Genomic DNA, 23459 nt, shown 5'->3' on the forward strand with positions numbered 1-23459 from the left:
TTCTTTTTTGAAACTTAATTTATTGTTGTATCATACACATTTACATCCAGTGTACTGAGAAGAATCTGTGCACAGACATTTTTAATGTGGTACTAAATTGCAATGGCAGGCATGTAGGAAACAGCTTTTAGGACAAGTCCAGGGTTCACTACCATTTTCAACAACAACTTGTTTCATGTGTTACTTTTACAAGGGGACAAAGACCATCCCCGCACCACCTCACCAACAAACAACAACCAAACCAGGTATTGGTATAGTATATACAGAGATAACTTTTGTCCAGTAAGCAAAAGCTGTACCACTCCGATAAATTGTTGTATGAAGGTTTGTGTGTGTGTTTGTATTATCAGTATTGTTGAGTGTTCTGTGTTTAATATGTGAATTCAGGTTAACATGATGTTTAGCATTCACAGCCAGCCATTGAGGTGTACCCTGAAAAACCATGTGCTTATGTTTGCTTTGAATAATTTCACTCATGTGGAGTAAATACTACTGTACCAGACTGACAACTCTGGGTGAATAAGAGGTGAAAGTATAGTACGGTTCAAAGATTTCAGTAGCACTTCAGTTTCATGACATATGAAGCCTTCAACGTGCACATATAAGCATTGTAACACCTGGCATGAACTTTCATCTGTACCCATCTGCAATTTCCCTAATTTACATAAACAATGTTCACTGTGCAACAACAGTACGATCCCGTTCAAGTCAGACTACAATATGAGTGCTAATAAATGCTTATACCAGCTGCACAGAGAGACTTTACGTCATCATTATGATTGCCTCACTTATACGTTTCTAAACTGAAGTGTAACTGAGATTAGTGACCCCACACCTCGAAGTGCCTCATGTCAGTTGACCGCAGGGTGATTACAGTGGCTGATGGTTACCGTGGTGATGGGGACGTGCAGACAACCCAAGATGTACAGATTTGATTATGTTGAGTGAGTAATTACGGTAACATTAGATAGAAATTCGTTTACATGTCATTGTTTTCATTAAAGCGTTGCACAAGATAATGGACTTTTTGGGATGTTTCAAAGCAGCTGCCCTTTCATTAGGCAAAAGTCCTCAATTTGTCCCTCATCCAAAAACAAGTAGTAGGACCTGAGTATGATCTCTTAGAGGAAACGGGTTTAATAGAAACAATGCAGCAAATCAACGTCCTCTATCACACTCTTCTACCATCGCTCTTGCTGTTCTTCTCTCACAATATGACTGTAAAATTCGAATACTGAGCTGGAAGAATGGCAATCCCACCCGAATGTTTTTTCTCCCTGCCACCATCCAGTGCAACTTTGAATACTCCATTGAGCTCTGTCTCACTCAGAGTGCGGTTATCGTACATTAGCAAAAATCATGGTAGTGGTCGAAGATTAAAATCGGAGAGAAATGTTTTTGAATAACATTTTGCTGGCAGGCTCTCTCTCAAGCCACTGTGGTGCCTATATACAAACCAGTAATGACACATTTGAGTTGAGAATGGACAAGGGCTTCTTGCCTAGCTTCCTTCTCCTTCATTGCCCCTCTTTTCCACTCCAGCCTCCATCCTCCACCACCTTCTTGCCTGTGTTCAGTCCTCCTGGGACCCAGAGTCAGAGTGTGGGATGCCCCCAGAGCTGTTGCCATGGGCCCGGCCCATCATCTCCTGGCCCCACTCGCGGTGGCTGGACTCCTGGAGGCCCCGGCCAGTGGTCTCAATGGGCAGAGCACATGAGGCGATGGCAGCTAGCATGCAACAGATGCTATACACTGACAGAGTCAGGTACACAGAAGACTCCAACATCACCTGCAGGAAAGAGAGGAGGAAGGCAGTATTAGTGTATCTCTGTGAAGACTTGACTGTCTTTCAGTACACATTAAGTACAAAGCAAATATACCTTATATTGGTTGTGGTAACCTTTCATTTTTTTTTTACCTGTGCAACAAAGGGTGTGATGAGGGCTCCCACTCTGGCCATTCCACTACTAGTGCCCAGACCTAACGCTCTGGTTGCTGTTGGATATACCTATGGAGTCAGGAGAACACCATAGGAATACATGACTCATAAACATTCAGGACAGACACTTCAAGTGGTTTACGCAAAGGGGAATGTCCATTTTACACCTTATTTGCATTTACAGTATGTTTTTAGTTTGTACCATATTGACGCTTATTAGAAGCCAATGGGGAAGAAGAGTATGGAGCAAAGAACTAGTCCTTCGTTTAGTTACAAATCGATCAAAGAAATACAACTGAACAGAAAGCCGACGTCTGAAATGTAGTATAATCTTGAAGCCATAAATAACCTCAAGACATAGTTATACAATAACAGAGGAAGAGGCAGAGCTACAGTGTTTGATCTGGTTATAAATCAAAGTCGTGTTTGTCCACCTCCGTCGACCTGTAATCAAGGCCAAGTCACTTCAGCTTTGTTTTTAGAGTACGAGCTGGCGTTCATAGAGTCAATAATGTAGCCATAGGGTTCCATGGCCGATCAACTCACCTCAGGGGTGTAGACATAAGCAGCCTGGAAACCTCCTGCAATGAATGCCCTGGCGATGAATATCAATACTGTCAACCAGGTCCTGGAGCAGAGACAACAACAATGTTAATAACAACAACAACACTGTTAACAACAACACGGGTAATAACAACAACACCGTTAACAACACTGTTTATCATAATAACAGCACTGTTAATAGCAACACTGTTAACAACAACACTTAACAACAACACTGGTAATAACAACAACACTGTTAACAACAACACTGTTAATAACAACAGCACTGTTAAATGCAACACAGTTACTGTGTTGTCAATTGTGGCTCCACCACAGTGTGATGTTTGTCATGTTAAATTTGAGAGTAGTAAATTACTAATACTAGTAGTAATAATGCCGTAATGGATGGTCTTACCTCCCTACACAAGCGTAGAGTGGAACAAGGCAGAGAGAGAAGACAAAGAAGCACAGTGCCATGGTCTTCCTCCTTCCCAGCCGATCGATGGCCCACAGAGTCACCAGTAGGCCTGCCCAACATTAACACATCAACCAATCTATTCAGATATTTTTATCGATCAGAACAATTTACAACCTACTTTACTTCACAGTACACTGCTCCCCATACAGCAATTATTGCATTTAGCAATATACTGACTGAGTTGAGGTTGAAGAAGTATACCTGGGAATTCAGACAGGGTGGTCCACAGCAGATCCTTGTAGTCGTCTGAGGTCAGGTATTTACACTCCAGGCTACACCTGGGCTCCCTCTTACTACCCTTTGACTCTAGAGGGAGACATAACACAAGAAACACGTGATGCACCAGTTATCACTACAGACATACAGAATCACAACTCCTGAAATGGCCTTGAGACTTGTACTGAGTGTACAAAACATTAGATACAATTGCTCTGGCCATGACATAGACTGGCCAGGTAAATCCAAGTGAAAGCTATGATCACTTATTGATCAGTGTAGATGAAGGGGAGGAGACAGGTTAAATAATGAATGTTAAGCCTTGAGACAATTAAGACATGGATTGTGCCATTCAGAGAGTAAATGGGCAAGACAAAATATTTAAGTGCTTTTGAACGTGGTATGGTAGTAGGTGCCAGGTGCACCGGTTTGAGTGTGTCAAGAACTGCAACGCTGATGGGTTTTTCAAACTCAACAGTTTTTGAGAATGTCCACCACCCAAAGGACATCAAGAACTGTCAATATGGGCCAGCATTCCTGTGGCACACTTTCTGCACCTGATGGGAATTTTTTCAAACTCAATTCAGTTTCCTAATGTTTTGTACACTCAGTGTATATGCTAATGTGACCTGAGGTCAACGGGTGCTATTCTTGGTTAAAGCATGACACAAACATCCTGTTTTTAGTTGTCAAGATGACATGTTAATTGTATGTCAGAAATTACCTTGGCCTGTGTTGTTCTCCTATTACACTAAGAATGAACTGATTAATAAGATTGTTTGGCCTCAGCAGGTTAATGCTGTCCTTGAGAGTGTTTGTGTGAGTGTTACCGGTGATGTCAGAGGAGAGGAGCAGTGACTCACCCCCACAGGCGCCCCCCTCCTGGAAGAGCTCAGTGGTGAGCAGGACCAGGCCATAGTAGGCAAATGCATTAGAGAACCTGAGACAGATAAAACACAGTGCTAAGTCAATATAAAGATTCCCATAAGGAAACTGGGTTAATTAAAGATGCAACTCTTATGAAGACATTTAATCAAAGTATGTAACAGAGCACTGGTTATGTTTTAGTAATGTAGGAAAGTTGAAATTAGTCATCAGATGGGATTTACTAACTTTTAATGAGGAAATTGTGGTAAATGAGGAAATTCAAAGTTTTTATTTGTTAAAAGGGTTATTTACCAAATAAACCACAACAGAATTGTGGTCCAGCGAAAATGTGGTGAGAAAAGATCCTGGATCTTCCCACGGTCCTCCTGATTGAAAAACAGAAAAGCAACATGACAGATAAATAACTGAAGCAAAACAAACTACAACCATTTTAGTACACTCTATTTTCATTACATGTGACTTGCCCTGTCTGGAACTGCGAGGAGTAACAGCGTAGCCTACATTGCTACCATGACAAAGACCAAGGCTGGTGGGAGTACCGTTGAGGACAATGGTGTCTCTCTATCATTGGGGAAGGATCTTTTAAACGAAACAAAAATAGTTCTACAAACAATTGTTTAAACAACAAGAAAATAGATTCAAGTATTTTGTCCAAATACTGGTGGATTCAACTAATAAAAGAATGGACAACCTGACCAGAGAGGTCCAGGACCTGAAGAACAGTTTGCAGTTCTCCCAGGGTCAGCTCAATGAATTGAAACAGGAGAACGGCAAGATGAGAGAGGACATCAGTTCTGTGTGTGAATCCATGATAACAAGGACAATCAAGGCAGAATAATAGGGTTGTGGACGGAATTGCAGAATCTCCACATGAGACCTGGACCAAGCCTGAGGAGAAAGTGAGGGAAATGATCAATGAGAAATTGAATTTGGACCACAGGAAGATTGAGGTGGAGAGCGCCCAAAGGACTGGAAAACCCACCACCGGCCCAGGTGACAGGCCCAGGCTAATAGTGGTCGAGTTCCAGAGGTTCAAGGACAAAGTAGCTGTTCTGGAAAGAGCCAAGAACTTGAGAGGAACGTGTATCTTCCTCAACAAAGACTATTCTGAAGCTGTGCGCCAGAAGAGGAAAGAACTTATCCCAGCCATGAAAGCTGCCAGAGCGTGTGGAGACATTGCTTACATCTGTTATGACAGGCTCATTGTCCACCCTCCTTTCTAAAAGCCTGGAAGGGATGAGAGAACCAAGCCAATGGGTTCATATGTTCAACCCCACAGCACACACAGACGCTTAAACACTTAAATGTGCATATTTTTATCTCGTTTGTTCTTTTCCAAATGATGTCTATCTCTGATAAGTTACCCAGTAATGGGCTGAAAATAGCCCATATTAATATATGTAGCCTTAAAAATAAAGTTCATGAAATCAATAACTTGCTAATATCAGATAACATTCATATATTAGCCATTTCTGAGACTCACTTAGATAATTAATTTGACACAGCATTAGCAATACAGGGATATAACATCTATAGAAGAGACAGAAGTGTTGCTGTATATATTCAGAGCCATATCCCTGTAATGCTTAGAGAAGATCTTAAGAGTGGGGCAAAAAAGTATTTAGTCAGCCACCAATTGTGCAAGTTCTCCCACTTAAAATGATGAGAGAGGCCTGTAATTTTCATCATAGGTACACTTCAACTATGACAGACAAATTGAGAAAAGAAGTCCAGAAAATCCCATTGTAGGATTTTTCATGAATTTATTTGCAAATTATGGTGGAAAATAAGTATTTGGTCACCTACAAACAAACAAGATTTCTGGCTCTCACAGACCTGTAACTTCTTCAAGAGGCTCCTCTGTCCTCCACTCGTTACCTGTATTAATGGCACCTGTTTGAACTTGTTATCAGTATAAAAGACACCTGTCCACAACCTCAAACAGTCACACTCCAAACTCCACTATGGCCAAGACCAAAGAGCTGTCAAAGGACACCAGAAACAAAACTGTAGACCTGCACCAGGCTGGGAAGACTGAATCTGCAATAGGTAAGCAGCTTGGTTTGAAGAAATCAACTGTGGGAGCAATGGAAGACATACAAGACCACTGATAATCTCCCTCGATCTGGGGCTCCACGCAAGATCTCACCCCGTGGGGTCAAAATTATCACAAGAACAGTGAGCAAAAATCCTAGAACCACACAGGGGGACCTAGTGAATGACCTGCAGAGAGCTGGGACCAAAGTAACAAAGCCTACCATCAGTAACACACTACGCCGCCAGGGACTCAAATCCTGCAGTGCCAGACGTGTCCCCCTGCTTAAGCCAGTATATGTCCAGGCCCGTCTGAAGTTTGCTAGAGAGCTGATGATCCAGAAGAAGATTAGGAGAATGTCATATGGTCAGATGAAACCAAAATATAACTTTTTGGTAAAAATTCAACTCGTCGTGTTTAGAGGACAAAGAATGCTGAGTTGCATCCAAAGAACACCATACCTACTGAAGCATGATGGTGGAAACATCATGCTTTGGGGCTGTTTTTCTGGGCCAAAATACCAGCAACAGTGTGTGAAAACAAAACCTTGTGAAGACTTACAGAAAACGTCAAGTGTTATTGAAGTGTTGTGGTTGCAGGTTCACTTGGCACATCTAAAGCCTTTTATTTTGGGGTGTGGCAAGGCCACCAAGTGCTAACAGTCAATATCTAAATAATATGTGTTAAATGCTTGATAGTGTATGTGATGTAAACAGAGAAGTCTACTTTCTTGGGGACCTGAATATTGACCTGTTCTCATCAATCTGTCCACTCAAGTGGAAGCTTCTCATTGTAGCCAGTGCCTGTAATCTGGTTCAGGTAATTAATCAACATACCAGGGTGTTTACAAACACTACAGGAACAAGATCATCCACATGTATCAATCACAACTTTGTTCTAAATCTGTATCCATACCCATTGGATGCAGTGATCACAATATAGTGGCTATGTCCAGGAAAGCCAAAGTTCCAAAAGCTGGGCCTAAAGCGGGGCAGGGCAGGCTATACCTGTCTTGCAGCCACAAGTTTTCCAAGGGGCATGGGGGCTCCGTTCTCCTTGGCGATGCGCTTCAGGGTGTTCAGCGCTTTCTCCTGGTTCCCTGTCAACACATCATAGCGGGCACTCTCTGGCAGCCACTGTGTCCAAAACAAAAGGGTCAGTCGTTCAATAGTGTAAAAAAACAGAATTCAAGTGAATTGGTAGTAGCTGTTACTGTCATACTCACAAAAGAGAGGATAGCAAAGATGAAGAGCGGAATGGTAGAGAGGCCGAGCAGCCAGCGCCAGCCCAGAGTGGGCATCACCACGATAGCCAACAGTACCTCAAACACAGTGCCGAGCGCCCAGAATATCTGCAGGGGCACAGCAATAGGTACAGAGAAGGTTGGCATGATGAGTTCCCTGGCACAGTGAAGCAGCTTCATTGATCCAGCGAAGAGTGGAGACCTATCCTGCTCCTGAGGGGCCACAAACCTGGCATCAAGAGGATCACTCACAAACAAGTGGATCAATGTGCACCACACCGACCTGCTAATGTCTCAAATCAAGTAAGGACTTGACAGAGTTGAAAGTGGACCTCACAGGACAGCAGAGTTAGAAGGGTAGGGGAAAGGAATTGGGTTGGGTTGGACAAGCTACAGACAGAAGGTAGAACTACATACAGAATATAGGTTAGTTAAGGGTAAGCCATACCTCTATCAGCAAGATGCAGGTGGCTCTGGACCTCATGGGGAGAAACTCTGCATACAGTGTCACCCTGAAGGGAGAAGGACATGTGACTATTATGCCACTTCTTGAATAAGATGTTTTATTTTTTTATTTATGTCAGGATTTGGCCAGGGTTGTTCCGGTTTTTGGTCACTAGATGCCCCCATTGTGCTTTTTGACCTTTTGTTTTCCCTTGATCCCCATTATTATTTGCACCTGTGCCTCGTTTCCCCTGATTGTATTTAAACCCTTAGTTTTCCTCAGTTCTTTGCTCTGTGTTTGTATGTTAGCACCCAGCCCTAGTATTCTGTGAACTCTTGTTGATCCCGGTAGACTCTCTTGTGGAATTTTGTTTTTTGTTCTTGTTTATTTATGTTTGAGTATCTTTTGAGGCTTTTTATGCTATACCTTCCACCTTGTGGATTTACGTTTTTGTCTTGGAGGATTACCTTTGTTCTTGTGGAATTCCTTTTGAGGTTGTGGAGTTACATGTTTTCCTGAAGAACTTCACTTTTTACTTCATTAAATACACCGTCTCAAGTACTGCTGTGTCTGCCTCATCTTCTGGGTTCTGCTGACTATTCGTGGCTCAGTTGGTTAAGTGACTGTTTCTCACTCCGGAGACCCGGGTTCGTACCGGGTCCTGACAATTTAGTCACATGCACAGAGTTGTAGTTGCAGTGTACAGTGCCATTCTTAAGCTCCGAGCTCCAGCAGTGCAGGTGTGAATGAATAATAAAATATATATTTATATATTTGTTTACAACTGTGACAATGAGAAATATGAGAAATATGAATGTCCCTATGGGGAGCAGCCAGGGTATGTTATCTACCCAGTTATAAATGGCCTACTTATAACTGGGTAAATAACATAACGCAATCCTTTACTTTGAACTACTAAAGTATATACTGTAGTTATTGCTATAATGCCAGAGAGAAGGGACACGTACGACTGTGGTGCTCCTCCGATGCCAAAGCCCACCAGGGCACGGAGGAAGAGTATCCAGCCATAAACGGGGGCAAAGGCGCTCAGGACACCATAGAACATGGTCCACGCCACACTCATCTTCAGACCCTGTGTACACACAGACATACACACCCACATCCACAGCTGTGAGCTCTGACACTGACAACAAAATACCCCAACTATCTCTACCACGCATCACACTGTTATGGATCTCCCCATTCCCCATCTCTTCCCAATACATTGATATAAAACTGATGTCTCACGAAAGCCTGTAAAACAAATAACTGTTGTGAAATTATTAATCAATATGGCTGTGTCTGTTCTTGTTGTGAAATTATCAATCAATATAGCTGTGTCTGTCCTGTTGTGAAATTATTCATCAATATAGCTGTGTCTGTTCTGTTGTGAAATTATCAATCAATATAGCTGTGTCTGTCCTGTTGTGGAATTATTCATCAATATGGCTGTGTCTGTTCTGTTGTGAAAGTCATAACCTCCCCCATAATAAACCCAGTCGTTGAACTTACTGTTTTTCTGCCATACTTGTCGGATATGTTCCCCCAAATGGAAGAGCTGATCATCATTCCAATGAACACCGCCTGGATAAAAGAAACAGAGGGACTAGTTATCACTATATGTAGAGGCTTTATCTGTAATGAAAAGTGACAAGTGACACTGTAAGACTGCATTAACATCAACAGCTACTGCTATTAAACTCATCACTACAATTACTAGTCCATCCAATCACCACCAGCTTCTCAACAACTACCGTTAGCCCACCAATCTAGTCATCATTTAGTATTACTTGTAGTCAGTGTAAGAATGTGTCAGGCATTACCGAGGTGAGTAGCGCCACCCACAGACTTGGCAGCCTCCATTCACAGTGCAGCTGTGGAGCTAGGATGCTCAGAATCATCATCTCCATAGCATCAGCCATCTGAAAAACAACAGCCATAAGGACCAGTGCGGAAGGAAACAATGAAGGCACAGTGAATTTTGCTCATAAATCCACATGCACTTGTTTGTAATACAGAACATACACAACATGTTATGAAACTGTTATGTTTTCCTCTCTGACCAGACTAGCCCTGTCTAATGCTTGGCTGCTCACCCAGGACAGACCAGTGAGGATGGAGAGTTTCCACTGGAACTTCCCAAAGCCAATGGCCTCCACAGCATCCTCCACCATGAAAGTGTCTGTGGAGAACAACTCAAGTAAGAAATCACATAAAATACAGATGACGACTTGCAAGAATGGATTACAAGTTATTAAAATAAATGTGTCCAAAATGAGTAACTGTTATTAAAATAAATGTGTCCAAAATGAGTAACTGTAATCAATCTCATAATAGATAAAGCCACTTATAAAAGCCCAGTGGTCCCCAGGCAGGGAGGGGATAGGTGGAAGGAGAGAGTGGAAGCTGAGGAGGGACCCAGTCATACCATCAGTTGGATTAGCAAACTCCCGAGGTACTGGTGCACCATCCTGAAGTGCCACAGACTCCATATAAGCCTGCCTCCCATCGATCTGGACCTCCTGCTCTCTGCCCCCGCCATCATCCTCAGAGCGTGTGCTATCACCTGTGCGACGGAACTTGACCACGCTGCAAGAAAGAAAGCCAGGAAGATCAACTTTGATCAGTTGCCAGTCTATCGTAAGGAAACAGAGCTGAATGAAGCGAGAATGAGAGGATGTTGCCTAGGTGATATAAGCTGTTCCTATGTACTCTGTGCTTTGTGACTGGGTGGTGAAATCCAGTGGGTGAGATGTGTCAGGGAAACGGAGGGAAGTTGCGCACTGCTGTTCACAACTGAGAAACTTGTGTGACTCCTAAAAATTGTGTGTAGATGGCAAATCAAATCAAATCAAATCAAATCAAATCAAATTTGTCACATACACATGGTTAGCAGATGTTAAATGCGAGTGTAGCGAAATGCTTGTGCTTCTAGTTCCGACAATGCAGTGATAACCAACAAGTAATCTAACTAACAATTCCAAAACTACTATCTTATACACAGTGTAAGGGGATAAGGAACATGTACATAAGGATATATGAATGAGTGATGGTACAGAGCAGCATACAGTAGATGGTATCGAGTACAGTATATACATATGAGATGAGTGTGTAGACAAAGTAAACAAAGTGGCATAGTTAAAGTGGCTAGTGATACGTGTTACATAAGGATGCAGTCGATGATGTAGAGTACAGTATATACATATGCATATGAGATGAATAATGTAGGGTAAGTAACATTATATAAGGTAGCATTGTTTAAAGTGGCTAGTGATATATATAGATTATAGATTGGATTTTAGGAAAAATATGAATACTTAAAACACCTGTATGTTATCTGTACATGGAGTTTATAAACTCCTCATTTTGTAAAATAACAGATTGCTGATAGAGGCTGGAACATTGTAAAAGGAACATTGAGGCAGACCTTTATTTTTTTAACCTTTATTTAACCAGGCAAGTCAATTAAGAACAAATTCTTATTTACAATGACGGTCTCGCAAGAGGAGGCAAAAGACAGTGAATGTGTATGTGTGCGTGCAGGAATGTGAAATAACACAACATGCTTCCTTACATAAGGCAACGCAAACAAGTGACATCGGGTGACAACTAAAAACAACTACATGTCTCAACAATCTGTTCATATATTTGTCCTTTGAACTCCTCCAGGGACAACAGGTTCTGGAGTTTCAGTTTGGCTTGGAGGGAATTCCAAGACCAAGGGGTTGAGTAATGAAATGACCTTTTTCCATGCTCAGTTCTAATTTTTGGAACTGCTAGCATATAACAAGATTGAGATCTGTCACGCCCCGGTCGAAGTATTTTGTGTTTATCTTCATGTATTGGGTCAGGCCAGGGTGTGGCATGGGGTTTTTGTATTGTGGTGTGTTTTGTCTTGGGGTTTTGGTGTGTATGTATTGGGATTGTAGCTAGTGGGGTGATCTAGCAAGGTCTATGGCTGTCTGGAGTGGTTCTCAATCAGAGGCAGGTGTTTATCATTGTCTCTGATTGGGAACCATATTTAGGCAGCCATATTCTTTGAGTTTGTCGTGGGTGATTGTCCTTAGTGTCCTTGTTCCTGTCTATGTTAGTTTTCACTAGTATAGGCTGTTTTCGGTTTTCGTTACGTTCTTTGTTTTGTATTGTTTGTGTTTTAGATCCGTGTTCCGTTTTTTGTTCATTAAACATGGATCGCAATCTACACGCTGCAGTTTGGTCCGACTCTCCTTCACCACACCTAGAAAACTGTTACAGAATCACCCACCGTAAACGGACCAAGCAGCGTGTCAACAGGCAGGAGCAGCCCAAAGAGGAGATACGAAATAAGGATTTCTGGACATGGGAGGAAATCCTCGACGGGAGAGGACCAAATCAAATCAAATCAAATTTTATTTGTCACATACACATGGTTAGCAGATGTTAATGCGAGTGTAGCGAAATGCTTGACCCTGGGCTAAACCAGGGGAGTGTAGCCTCCCAAAGGTGGAACAGGTGGAGGCAGCGAGGAGAGCAGAGTCAGCAGGAGAGAGGAGCCGGCGATATGAGGGAACACGGTTGGCAAGGAAGCCTGAGAGTCAGCCCCAAAAATTTATTGGGGAGGGCTCAGGGAGAGTGTGGCAGAGTCAGGACTCAGACCTGAGCCAACTCTCCCTGTTTATCGTGAGGAGCCAAGGAGGAGACCAGAACCAGAGCCGGTGTTGGAGGTGAGCGAAGCAGAGACCGTGAAGGAGTTAATGGGGAAATGAGGGAGTTGCTGTGTTGGTGCTTTTTGCATGGAATTCGCCCGACGGAACGTGTCGGGATTTGATGGCACCTGGGTCAGCGCTCCATACTCGTCCTGAGGTGCGTGTTAGTCGGCTGGTGAAGTTGGTGCCAGCCTCACGCATCAGGCCTCCTGTGCACATCCCTAGCCTTGCACGTCCTGTGCCAACACTGCTCTCAAGATCTCCAGTCTTCACGGTCTAGCCCATCATGTGCCACCTCCACACACCAGCCCTCCGGTAGCAGCTCCCTGCATCAGGCTTCCTGTGCGTGTCCTCGGCCCAGTACCACCAGTGCCAGCACCACGCATCAGGCCTACAGTGCGCCTCTCCTGCGCTGCCGGAGCCTCCCGCCTGTTCAGCGCTATCAGAGCCTTTCTCCTCTCCTGTGCTACCGGAGTCTCCCGCCTGTTCAGCGCAGCTAGAGCCTTCTTCCTCTACAGTGCTGCTGGAGTCTCCTGTCTGTTCAGCGCAGCCAGAGCTGTCAGTCTGCATGGAGCAGCCAGAGATGTCAGTATGCATGGAGCAGCCAGAGCTGTCAGTCTGCATGAAGCAGCCAGAGATGTCAGTCTGCATGAAGCAGCCAGAGCTGTCAGTCTGCAAGGAGCTGTCAGTCTGCAAGGAGCTGCCAGTCTGCAAGGAGATGTCAGTCTGCATGGATCAGCCAGAGATGTCAGTCTGCATGGAGCAGCCAGAGAGGTCAGTCTGCATGAAGCAGCCAGAGCTGTCAGTCTGCAAGGAGCTGCCAGTCTGCAAGGAGCTGTCAGTCTGCAAGGAGCTGTCAGTCTGCAAGGAGCTGCCAGTCTGCAAGGAGCTGTCAGTCTGCAAGGAGCTGTAAGTCTGTAAGGAGCTGTCAGTCTGCAAGGAGCTGCCAGTCTGTAAGAAGCCGCCAGAGCTGTCAGCCTGCATGAAGCAGCCAGAGCTGTCAGTCTGCATGAAGCAGCCAGAGATGTCAGTCTGCAAGGAGCTGTCAGTCTGCAAGGAGCTGCCAGTCTGGAAGAAGCCGCCAGAGCTGTCAGCCCACATGGAGCATTCAGAGCCGCCAGTCAGCGTGGAGCAGCCAGAGCCGCCAGTCAGTGTGGAGCAGCCAGAGCCGACAGTCAGCATGGAGCAGCCAGATCTTTCAGTCTGCCCAGCGCCACCAGTGCCGCCAGTCTGCCCAGCGCCGCCAGTCTGCCCAGCACCGCCAGTCTGCCCAGCGCAGCCAGTATGCCCAGCGCCGCCAGTATGCCCAGCGCCGCCAGTCTGCCCAGCGCTGCCAGTATGCCCAGCGCCGCCAGTCTGTCCAGCGCCACCAGTGCCGCCAGTCTGCCCAGCGCCGCCAGTCTGTCCAGCGCCGCCCGCGCCGCCAGTCTACCCTGCGCCGCCAGTGTGCCCAGCACCGCCAGAGCCCCCAGTCTGCCCAGCGCCGCCAGTCTGCCCAGAGCCGCCAGTGCCCCCCGTCTGCCCAGCGCCGCCAGTGCCCCCAGTCTGCCCAGCGCCGCCAGTCTGCCCAGCGCCGCTAGTGCCCCCAGTCTGCCCAGCACCGCCAGTGCCGCCAGTCTGCCCAGCGCCGCCAGTCTGCCCAGCCCCGCCAGATCTGCCAGTCGGCCAGGATCTGCCAGTCGGCCAGGATCTGCCAGTCGGCCAGGATCCGCCAGTCTGCCAGGATCCGCCACAAATGCCAGTCAGCCAGGATCCACCAGTCAGCCAGGATCTGCCAGTCAGCCAGAGAAGTCAGTCTGCATGAAGCTGTCAGTCTGCATGGAGCAGCCAGAGCTGTCAGTCTGCATGAAGCAGCCAGAGCTGTCAGTCTGCATGAAGCAGCCGGAGCTGTCAGTCTGCATGAAGCAGCCAGAGCTGTCAGTCTGCAAGGAGCTGTCAGTCTGCAAGGAGTTGCCAGTCTGTAAGAAGCCGCCAGAGCTGTCAGCCCACATGGAGCAGCCAGAGCCGCCAGTCAGCGTGGAGCAGCCAGAGCCGCCAGTCAGCATGGAGCAGCCAGATCTTTCAGTCTGCCCAGCGCCACCAGTGCCGCCAGTCTGCCCAGCGCCGCCAGTCTGCCCAGCACCGCCAGTATGCCCAGCGCCGCCAGTCTGCCCAGCGCTGCCAGTATGCCCAGCGCCACCAGTCTGTCCAGCGCCACCAGTGCCGCCAGTCTGCCCAGCGCCGCCAGTCTGCCCAGCGCCGCCCGCGCCGCCAGTCTACCCTGTGCCGCCAGTGTGCCCAGCACCGCCAGTGCCCCTAGTCTGCCCAGCGCCGCCAGAGCCCCCAGTCTGCCCAGCGCTGCCAGTCTGCCCAGAGCCGCCAGTGCCCCCCGTCTGCCCAGCGCCGCCAGTGTCTCCAGTCTGCCCAGCGCCGCCAGTCTGCCCAGCGCCGCTAGTGCCCCCAGTCTGCCCAGCACCGCCAGTGCCGCCAGTCTGCCCAGCGCCGCCAGTCTGCCCAGCGCCGCCAGATCTGCCAGTCGGCCAGGATCTGCCAGTCGGCCAGGATCTGCCAGTCGGCCAGGATCCGCCAGTCTACCAGGATCCGCCACAAATGCCAGTCAGCCAGGATCCACCAGTCAGCCAGGATCTGCCAGTCAGCCAGAGAAGTCAGTCTGCATGAAGCAGCCAGAGCTGTCAGTCTGCATGGAGCAGCCAGAGCTGTCAGTCTGCATGAAGCAGCCAGAGATGTCAGTCTGCATGAAGCAGCCGGAGCTGTCAGTCTGCATGAAGCAGCCAGAGCTGTCAGTCTGCAAGGAGCTGTCAGTCTGCAAGGAGCTGCCAGTCTGTAAGAAGCCGCCAGAGCTGTCAGCCCACATGGAGCAGCCAGAGCCGCCAGTCAGCGTGGAGCAGCCAGAGCCGCCAGTCAGCGTGGAGCAGCCAGAGCCGACAGTCAGCATGGAGCAGCCAGATCTTTCAGTCTGCCCAGCGCCACCAGTGCCGCCAGTCTGCCCAGCGCCGCCAGTCTGCCCAGCACCGCCAGTCTGCCCAGCGCCGCCAGTATGCCCAGCGCCGCCAGTCTGTCCAGCGCCACCAGTGCCGCCAGTCTGCCCAGCACCGCCAGTCTGCCCAGCGCCGCCAGTATGCCCAGCGCCGCCAGTCTGTCCAGCGCCACCAGTGCCGCCAGTCTGCCCAGCGCCGCCAGTCTGCCCAGCACCGCCCGCGCCGCCAGTCTACCCTGCGCCGCCAGTCTGCCCAGCGCCACCTGTGCCCCCAGTCTGCCCAGCGCCGCCAGTCTGCCCAGCGCCGCTAGTGCCCCCAGTCTGCCCAGCGCCACCAGTGCCGCCAGTCTGCCCAGCGCCGCCAGTGCCGCCAGTCTGCCCAGCGCCGCCAGAACTGCCAGTCGGCCAGGATCTGCCAGTCGGCCAGGATCCGCCAGTCTGCCAGGATCCACCAGTCTGCCAGGATCCACCAGCAATGCCAGTAAGCCAGGATCCACCAGTCAGCCAGGATCTGCCAGTCAGCCAGGATCCGCCAGTCAGCCAGGATCCACCAGTCAGCCAGGATCCGCCAGTCAGCCAGAATCTTCCAGATCTGCCAGTCAACCAGAATCTTCCAGATCTGCCAGTCAACCAGACTCTTCCAGATCTGCTAGAACTGCCAGTCGGCCAGGATCTGCCAGTCGGCCAGGATCTGCCAGTCACCCAGAATCCGCCAGATCCGACAGTCAGCCAGGATCTGCTGAGACCACCAGCCAGCCAGGATCTGGTAGATCTATCTACCTGCCTGAGCTTCCTCTCACTCCTGAGCTTCCTCTTACTCCTGAGCTTCCTCTCACTCCTGAGCTTCCTCTCACTCCTGAGCTTTCTCTCACTCCCGAGCTTTCTCTCAGTCCCGAGCTTTCTCTCAGTCTCGATCTGCTCCTCAGTCCAGTGGGATTCTGGGTGAGGACTACTAGGCCATGGTCGGCGGCGAGGGTGGACTATCCAGGGACGCAAGGAGAGGGGACTAAGACATCAACTGAGTGGGGTCCACGTCCCGCGCCGGAGCCGCCACCATGGACAGACGCCCACCCGGACCCTCCCAATTGTTTTGAGGTGCGTTCGGGAGTCCGCACCTTAGGGGGGGGGGGGTTCTGTCACGCCCTAGTCTAAGTATTTTGTGTTTATCTTCATGTATTGGGTCAGGCCAGGGTGTGGCATGGGGTTTTTGTATTGTGGTGTGTTTTGTCTTGGGGTTTTGGTGTGTATGTATTGGGATTGTAGCTAGTGGGGTGATCTAGCAAGGTCTATGGCTGTCTGGAGTGGTTCTCAATCAGAGGCAGGTGTTTATCATTGTCTCTGATTGGGAACCATATTTAGGCAGCCATATTCTTTGAGTTTGTCGTGGGTGATTGTCCTTAGTGTCCTTGTTCCTGTCTGTGTTAGTTTTCACTAGTATAGGCTGTTTTCGGTTTTCGTTACGTTCTTTGTTTTGTAGTGTTTGTGTTTTAGATTCGTGTTCCGTTTTATGTTCATTAAACATGGATCGCAATCTACACGCTGCAGTTTGGTCCGACTCTCCTTCACCACACCTAGAAAAACGTTACAAGTTCTGAGCTTGTATGTGCTTTCATTTCAAGCTAGAAGAGAGAAAAGATAAAATGGCAGTTCTCCTAAAATGGCCTTATAAATAAGAATGTACCCGTGTTTGAGCCTGCATGTTGCTGGTGATGTCCACCTGACAGCACTGTAGAGATCATAATGTTGAGTTAGACGTCTCTGATTGGTTTCAAAATAAAGGGCTGCATGATTCACAGAAACAAAAGTCCAGTGTAGAGCTTGAGGAGTGCAGATACATAGTATCAACATTGTTCAACACAGAGAGAAAAGTACAACGAATCCACCATTTTCTGGGGGCAAAGGAAAAACAAGCTTTGTGACGGTAATAAAACCAAATACGCAGCTTATGTTTCTTGACAAGGTTCTCTATATGGGTGGTGAAGCTCAACTTCTCATCCACCCAAACTCCCCGATATTTGTACGTTTTGACTTGCTCTACAGAATGTCCTTCCAAAGTAGTAATTACATGGTTTTCAGAGTGTTCATTATTGGAAAATATCATTCATTTTGTTTTAGAAGAATTAAGAACAAACTTCAAATCGTACAGATTCTGTTCAATAACGATAAAAGCTGTTTGAGATCTTTCAAAAGCCAAAGTCAAACTGCTGCCACTTGAATAGAGAACAATGTCATCCGCATAAAAATCTACATCAGCTGTTTCAATATGTCTCCCAATGTTGTTGCTATAGATAATAAACAACAGGGGACCAAAAAGGATTCCTTGAGGCACATCCGAGCACAACTCTACTGTGTATGACTTACAGCCATCTGCCTTAACACACTGGGTTTGAAGTGACCAGTAGTTCACAAACCACTCCTGAGCATGACCAGTGAACTCAATGCACTTCAAACTCTACACTAAGACAGTATGGTCCACAGTGTCAAGCGCCTTTGACAAGTCTATGACTACAGATATACAATGTAGCTTCTTATCCAGAGCACGGTGAATATCATTAAAAACCTTACATGTTAATTAGGGACTCCAATACCTTTGCCAGAACAGACAATTTAGATCTGTGATTAAAGTTATTCAGTAGAGTCGGATCACCTTTCAAAAGAGGTAGGACAAATGCTGATTTCCACAATTTGGGGATTTCATTACATTCTAGGGTGAGGTTAAAGATGCATGTTAAAGAGGGAGCAATTATGTCTGCAGCTAATTGTAGTAGACAGGCACCTAGAGCATCAGAGTCAAGGGACTTTTTGACATCAATTGCTTTCAGGCCTGTATGCACCTCTGAGACAGAGAAGGGTGAGAAGGAGAACCAGTGATGTCTTAATCACTGTAATTACTACACAGATTTGCCAAGGGCAGAATAAATACAGCTGGTGGCCCAGTGAGGAGCCTAGAAATCAACATGTCTTGTTTCCTGTACTTCAGTTTCTTTCAGTTCTGTACAGAACAATCCCACATTTATCCCATATATAGATTTGGAGAATGGAAAATGGACAGATCCTGTAAACCTTTGTGTTGGTGGCTTGACACTTTCTGCAGTAACGTTTCAATGTGGCCTAATTGCCTCAAAATTCCTCTCCTTCAACATAATAGCTTTAAGATATACCTTATGTATCCTGTTAGGAAATATTATTTGGGGGTTCACGCTGGGGAGAAAGGCAGTTCTGAGCATTAGAACTCAAGGTTTGCAGCCACAGTCACTTATTACACAATTTCAGTTCTTAGTTAGATCGTTTCCAGGCCTACTGCCAAGTCACTGCTTTACTACCATAGGAACAATTAGAAAGAGAATGTTATGCTTTTATTTTATTACACATTAAAAAGGAGAGTCTCAATAGGAACTTTGTTGAAAATTGATAGTGACAGCCATGTGTGGACATCTCTGTTTGACTAGCTAAACTAAAAGCGTTACCTAAACTCACTGTACCTTCAGTGACAAACATGTTAATCCTTTTAACAATAAACATAAATTAACATAATAGATTATCATCCACAAGAGATGACATTGTAGTATGGATATTCTAAATCGTGGTCATAATTGTTGCTACTAAGTATTGAGTAATAGGCAACCCCTATACAGTAATTGGTAGGCTAAATGCGTGGCTTTTGTCGAGCAGAAATATCAGGGGAATTTGTTAATTTAAATTTTATATATGCTACATGTTGTGTAAAATAGTATATGTTATCCAATCCATACGAACAAACTGGTGCAACTCATGGATGATCAAAATAAAGAAATGACCAATGATGTTGTCACAGTAGTAGCTTCATATGCAGTAGGCAATGATGTGAATGAACCATTTGACAAATATGCACACTGTCACTACAAATAAAAAATACCTTGAGATACAAGGGAAAAATAGATACAAATACTAGGCGACCTTGTTGTAGCACCCATATGAGGAGTTGGTTTATGGTTACTGTTTACCGGTCAATGATGCTTTCTAACAAAACGCACCGTCAGTTCCTCGACATGCCACATTGTATTCGCGTAGAGTGGCGTATTGCACTGTGGCTATCTCAACAGAGGAATGCAATGTTGCACATAATATTGTCAAGAGATCATTCTGTCAACCAACAGCTGCGAATCAAACGATCACGAAAATGTGTGCTAAGAAAGGCTGTGTCTGTTGGGTCGGTTTAACAAATTAGCCCAGCCACGATCAAATTAGAAATTAAGTCTATTTTTATATATATACATATATATTGTTGATTATACTCACGGGAGTTGTCTTAACTGGAACAAATCATCTTCCATTTTGGTGATGTTTATTGGGTTCCACAGTGAAGTGTTTCATTGCCGTTACATTGTTATCATAGCGAGACGAGATTTCAGCACCACGGGCTTGCGGAGAGCGACCCGTCCTTGTTCTCAGCGGAGAGCCAATGAGGAGCGGGATATTCACAATTTCAGCTTCCAGTGTCGTTGTCACAGTAGTGCTCCAGTCAGAGAGGACGGGTGCATGCCTCTGCCCTGGCGTTGCTGACACATACCGGATCTTACAACGCCTGGTTAGGTATTTTACGTATCAGCTAACCACATCATATGTTATAGCAATCTGTCAGTCGATGACACAGTCGAGACGTAACACGCAACCATTGGTTTATGCATGCAACGTCTGAGCAGGGGAACGCGACCGGTGTGTTCACTGCATGGTGCAACACAACTGATGTCTTAGTCTGTTTGATCGCAAATTAAGGTATTTCAAACTGATTGAAGAAAGACAAAGAGTAATCACAACGAAGACCACGTTATTGCATAGGCTGTTGTGAGAAAATTTCAGAACCGCTGCCAGTGCAAGGATTTACTATGGGGATTCGATCATTTTTTCATAGTTTAAGAATCAATGAACATCTATTGACCCTCAGAACTAACCTAAACCTTTCTCTAATTAAGATGCAGATCTCTAGTACTCTATAAACTCAGCTACTTCTGCTTAATCCTGAGTCAAAGTGCAAATAACATTTGACAAATCTTTGTCTGTAGAATTACCTTTATTCGCCATGTATATTTACACATACCCATAATTTGCCTTAGTGAGAAGGTGCTGCCAGCAATAGACAACAGACAGAATACAGACGCATGTCCACATAGACATCATAAAGAGCAGCAAACATAAAACCTTGGAGTATAGGCTGATTACAGAGGGAATATATACTTTACAGAGAGGCTATATCTATATCAGCAGAGGAATGTGTGTGTGTGTTGGGGGGGCTGTCACAAACACACACTGCTGTAGTGAGGACACCCAATCATGGCCAGATGTGATTCAACCTGGATTCAAGCCAGGGACTGTAATGACACCTCTTACACTGAGATGCAGTGCCTTAGACCTCTGTGCCACTGGGGAGCCCTAGAACTCTCTGTATTTGTCTGTCTGTCACACACACACACACACACACACATATGCAGAGAGAAAATAAGAAGGGACATTGTCACATGTCTGTGATAGGCTATAGGCTGCAAGCTTTTTGATCCCTTATGGAATCAATCCTAACATTTTTTTATGCTAGTCAGGTTTGTAATTAAGATGTTATTTAGAACATTTCTGTGGGTAAAATAGAATGCTTTTTAGCATGTGACAACCTGTATAATACGCTTAAATCACGCAGGCTCCATTTTGAAATGAAAGCGAGGCTGAGGTGGGTAACCCCCGGAAGTCGCTAGTCAAAACAACAATACACTGGATTTATATCGATACATGGGCAGATGAAGACGTTAGACTTTTTAAAATGTATTTTAAATTTAATTAGGCAAGTTAGTTCCGAAGAAATTTTTATTTACAATGACGGCCAACCCCTAACGACGCTGGGACAATTGTGCGCCGCTCATGGGACTTCCAATCAAGTCCGGTTGTGATGCAGCCTGTAACGTTAATCGAAACAGGGTCTTGTTGTGACGCCTCTTGCGCTGAGATGCAGTGCCTTAGACCGCTGCGCTACTCGGGAGCCCTGTATGCCCAAGGCAGTCAAACTAGGAGGTTACTGTGACTGGATCGAGGGTTACATTCACGATGTACAAGGTAAGATGATGTATTTGTACTTTTTTTTGCAGCTAGCTAGGTAGCTAACGCAACTTTGTAGGTTGAAAAAGGTGTAAAGTTGGTATTTTAACGTAGCTTATTTGATCATATTACTGAATGTTTTCAGCTATTGCTACATAAAATCTTTGTAGCTAAGTATTTAGTTAATGTTCTCTGTTGTTGTGCATGCCATCTTAGTTCAAGTATAGGTTCAGTCAGGAGTGAGGCAGGCAGGTGTAGTTTGACAGCAATGTCACATATTGTCCTCACATTATTCATACATAATTCAGGTAGATGCGGGTCAGTTAGGAAAGTAGGTGTCAATTGAGTAATTCTGTTTCTATCTGCAAATTAGGATAATATTACTTTAGAAACAAACGGAAATGCGCTTGGATGTGTAACGGATGTGAAATGGCTAGCTAGTTAGTGGTGTTCGCGCTAAATAGCGTTTCAATCGGCGCCTGGGTATGGGCGAGGGGACGGTCTAAAGTTATACTGTTACATTGGTGCCGTGACTCGGATCACTGGTTGCTGCGGAAAAGGAGGAGGTCAAAAGGGGGGTGAGTGTAACGGATGTGAAATGGCTAGCTAGTTAGCGGTGTTCGCGCTAAATAGCGTTTCAATCGGTGACGTCACTTGCTCTGAGACCTTGAAGTAGTAGTTCCCCTTGCTCTGCAAGGGCCGTGGCTTTTGTGGAGCGATGGGTAACGATGCTTCGTGGGTGTCAGTTGTTGATGTGTGCAGAGGGTCCCTGGTTCGCGCCCGGGTATGGGCGAGGGGACGGTCTAAAGTTATACTGTTACAGATGCACGACTCGAATGGCAAGTGTGGAGGTATCAGTGTTGCCAACTAATTTTCAGGTTAAGATGCTAGAAGCAGGTTGATTTGTTGCTAAATGACGTTGTGATGTCATTGCGTGATAACTTAAAACTGCGTCATTACGTAGAATACACAATAACGTTTCTCAAATTGACTGGCCATCTCGGCAAAAAATATGATTTGACATTTGTTCAGGTATAGACTCCCACTCTTTTCTGTACTTCTGGCTGTACAATTTTGATTGAGACATGTTGATTGATGTTGTAAGTTCTGTTCAAGGTCAAACATTCGTGACCAACTATATTCATTGGGTTTGACTCGTCGAACCCATACTACTGCTGCTGCAGTCAGCCAAAATCGCAATGTACTTTAACTTTTTTTTAACAACAAATCAATACAGAAGGTACATAAGTATATATAGATTATAAACAATGGACAATTGAGCTAGGGGGTACAATATCACATTACAATTACACAAGGACCTTAAGGGACATACATACACTTACAATTCTACCAGCTTTTTTGTTAGAGTATTTAACTGTCTTAAAATACAGTTCAATTTCTTGAATGAAGGTGTCACACAGTCTTTGACAGCTATGAGTTCACATTTATTAATGTTAAGATATAGACCATACGCTTTGGAAAAGGATTGTATCACATTGATCGCTATGGGAATTTGGTTAGCGTCTTTCAGAAAAAGTGTAATATCGGCTTATAATAATTTCTTTACCAGCTATGGAAATACCTTGTACAGGACTATTATTTAAAGAATTTGTAAGAAGTTGGGTGATTAATAAAAACAGGTACGGAGAGATAGGACAACCTTGCCTAATTCCTCTATTTAACTCAAATCTAGTTGAGGTGCCAAATTTCAATTTGATAGGGCTGTTACCATTTGCATAGAGAGTCTTAATAGCCTTACAGACAAAATCCCCAAAGCCAAGTCTCTCAAGGGAGTGGAAGAGGAACTGATGCTCTACTGTGTCAAATGCTTTATAAAAATCTAAAAATAATATGAAGATATCCTCAGGTATTAGGTCTGAGTAGTCAAGTATGTCTAATACTAGTCTGACATTGTTAGAAATATGTCTGTTCCTCATGAAGCCAGACTGT

The 23459-nt window shown here is 45.6% G+C and overlaps 1 protein-coding gene across 1 annotated transcript; it reads right to left on the bottom strand.

Moving 5' to 3' along the window:
* Nucleotides 1-3: 3 nt before the first annotated feature.
* Nucleotides 4-19868, bottom strand: svopa (SV2 related protein a). The gene is made up of 16 exons (XM_046350896.1): nt 19728-19868; nt 10216-10376; nt 9884-9969; nt 9611-9709; nt 9300-9371; nt 8756-8880; nt 7791-7854; nt 7325-7450; nt 7107-7235; nt 4356-4429; nt 4040-4116; nt 3162-3266; nt 2898-3009; nt 2486-2567; nt 1919-2008; nt 4-1789 (listed from the first exon to the last, which is right to left on the bottom strand). Exons 1-16 carry the CDS (start codon nt 19760-19762, stop codon nt 1574-1576), a joined length of 1653 nt encoding a protein of 550 aa, XP_046206852.1. The 5' UTR covers nt 19763-19868; the 3' UTR covers nt 4-1573.
* Between the last annotated feature and the right edge of the window lie 3591 nt (nt 19869-23459).

The sequence above is a fragment of the Oncorhynchus gorbuscha genome, linkage group LG05 (genome assembly GCF_021184085.1).
Source record: "Oncorhynchus gorbuscha isolate QuinsamMale2020 ecotype Even-year linkage group LG05, OgorEven_v1.0, whole genome shotgun sequence".
Classification (NCBI taxonomy): Eukaryota; Metazoa; Chordata; class Actinopteri; order Salmoniformes; family Salmonidae; genus Oncorhynchus; species Oncorhynchus gorbuscha.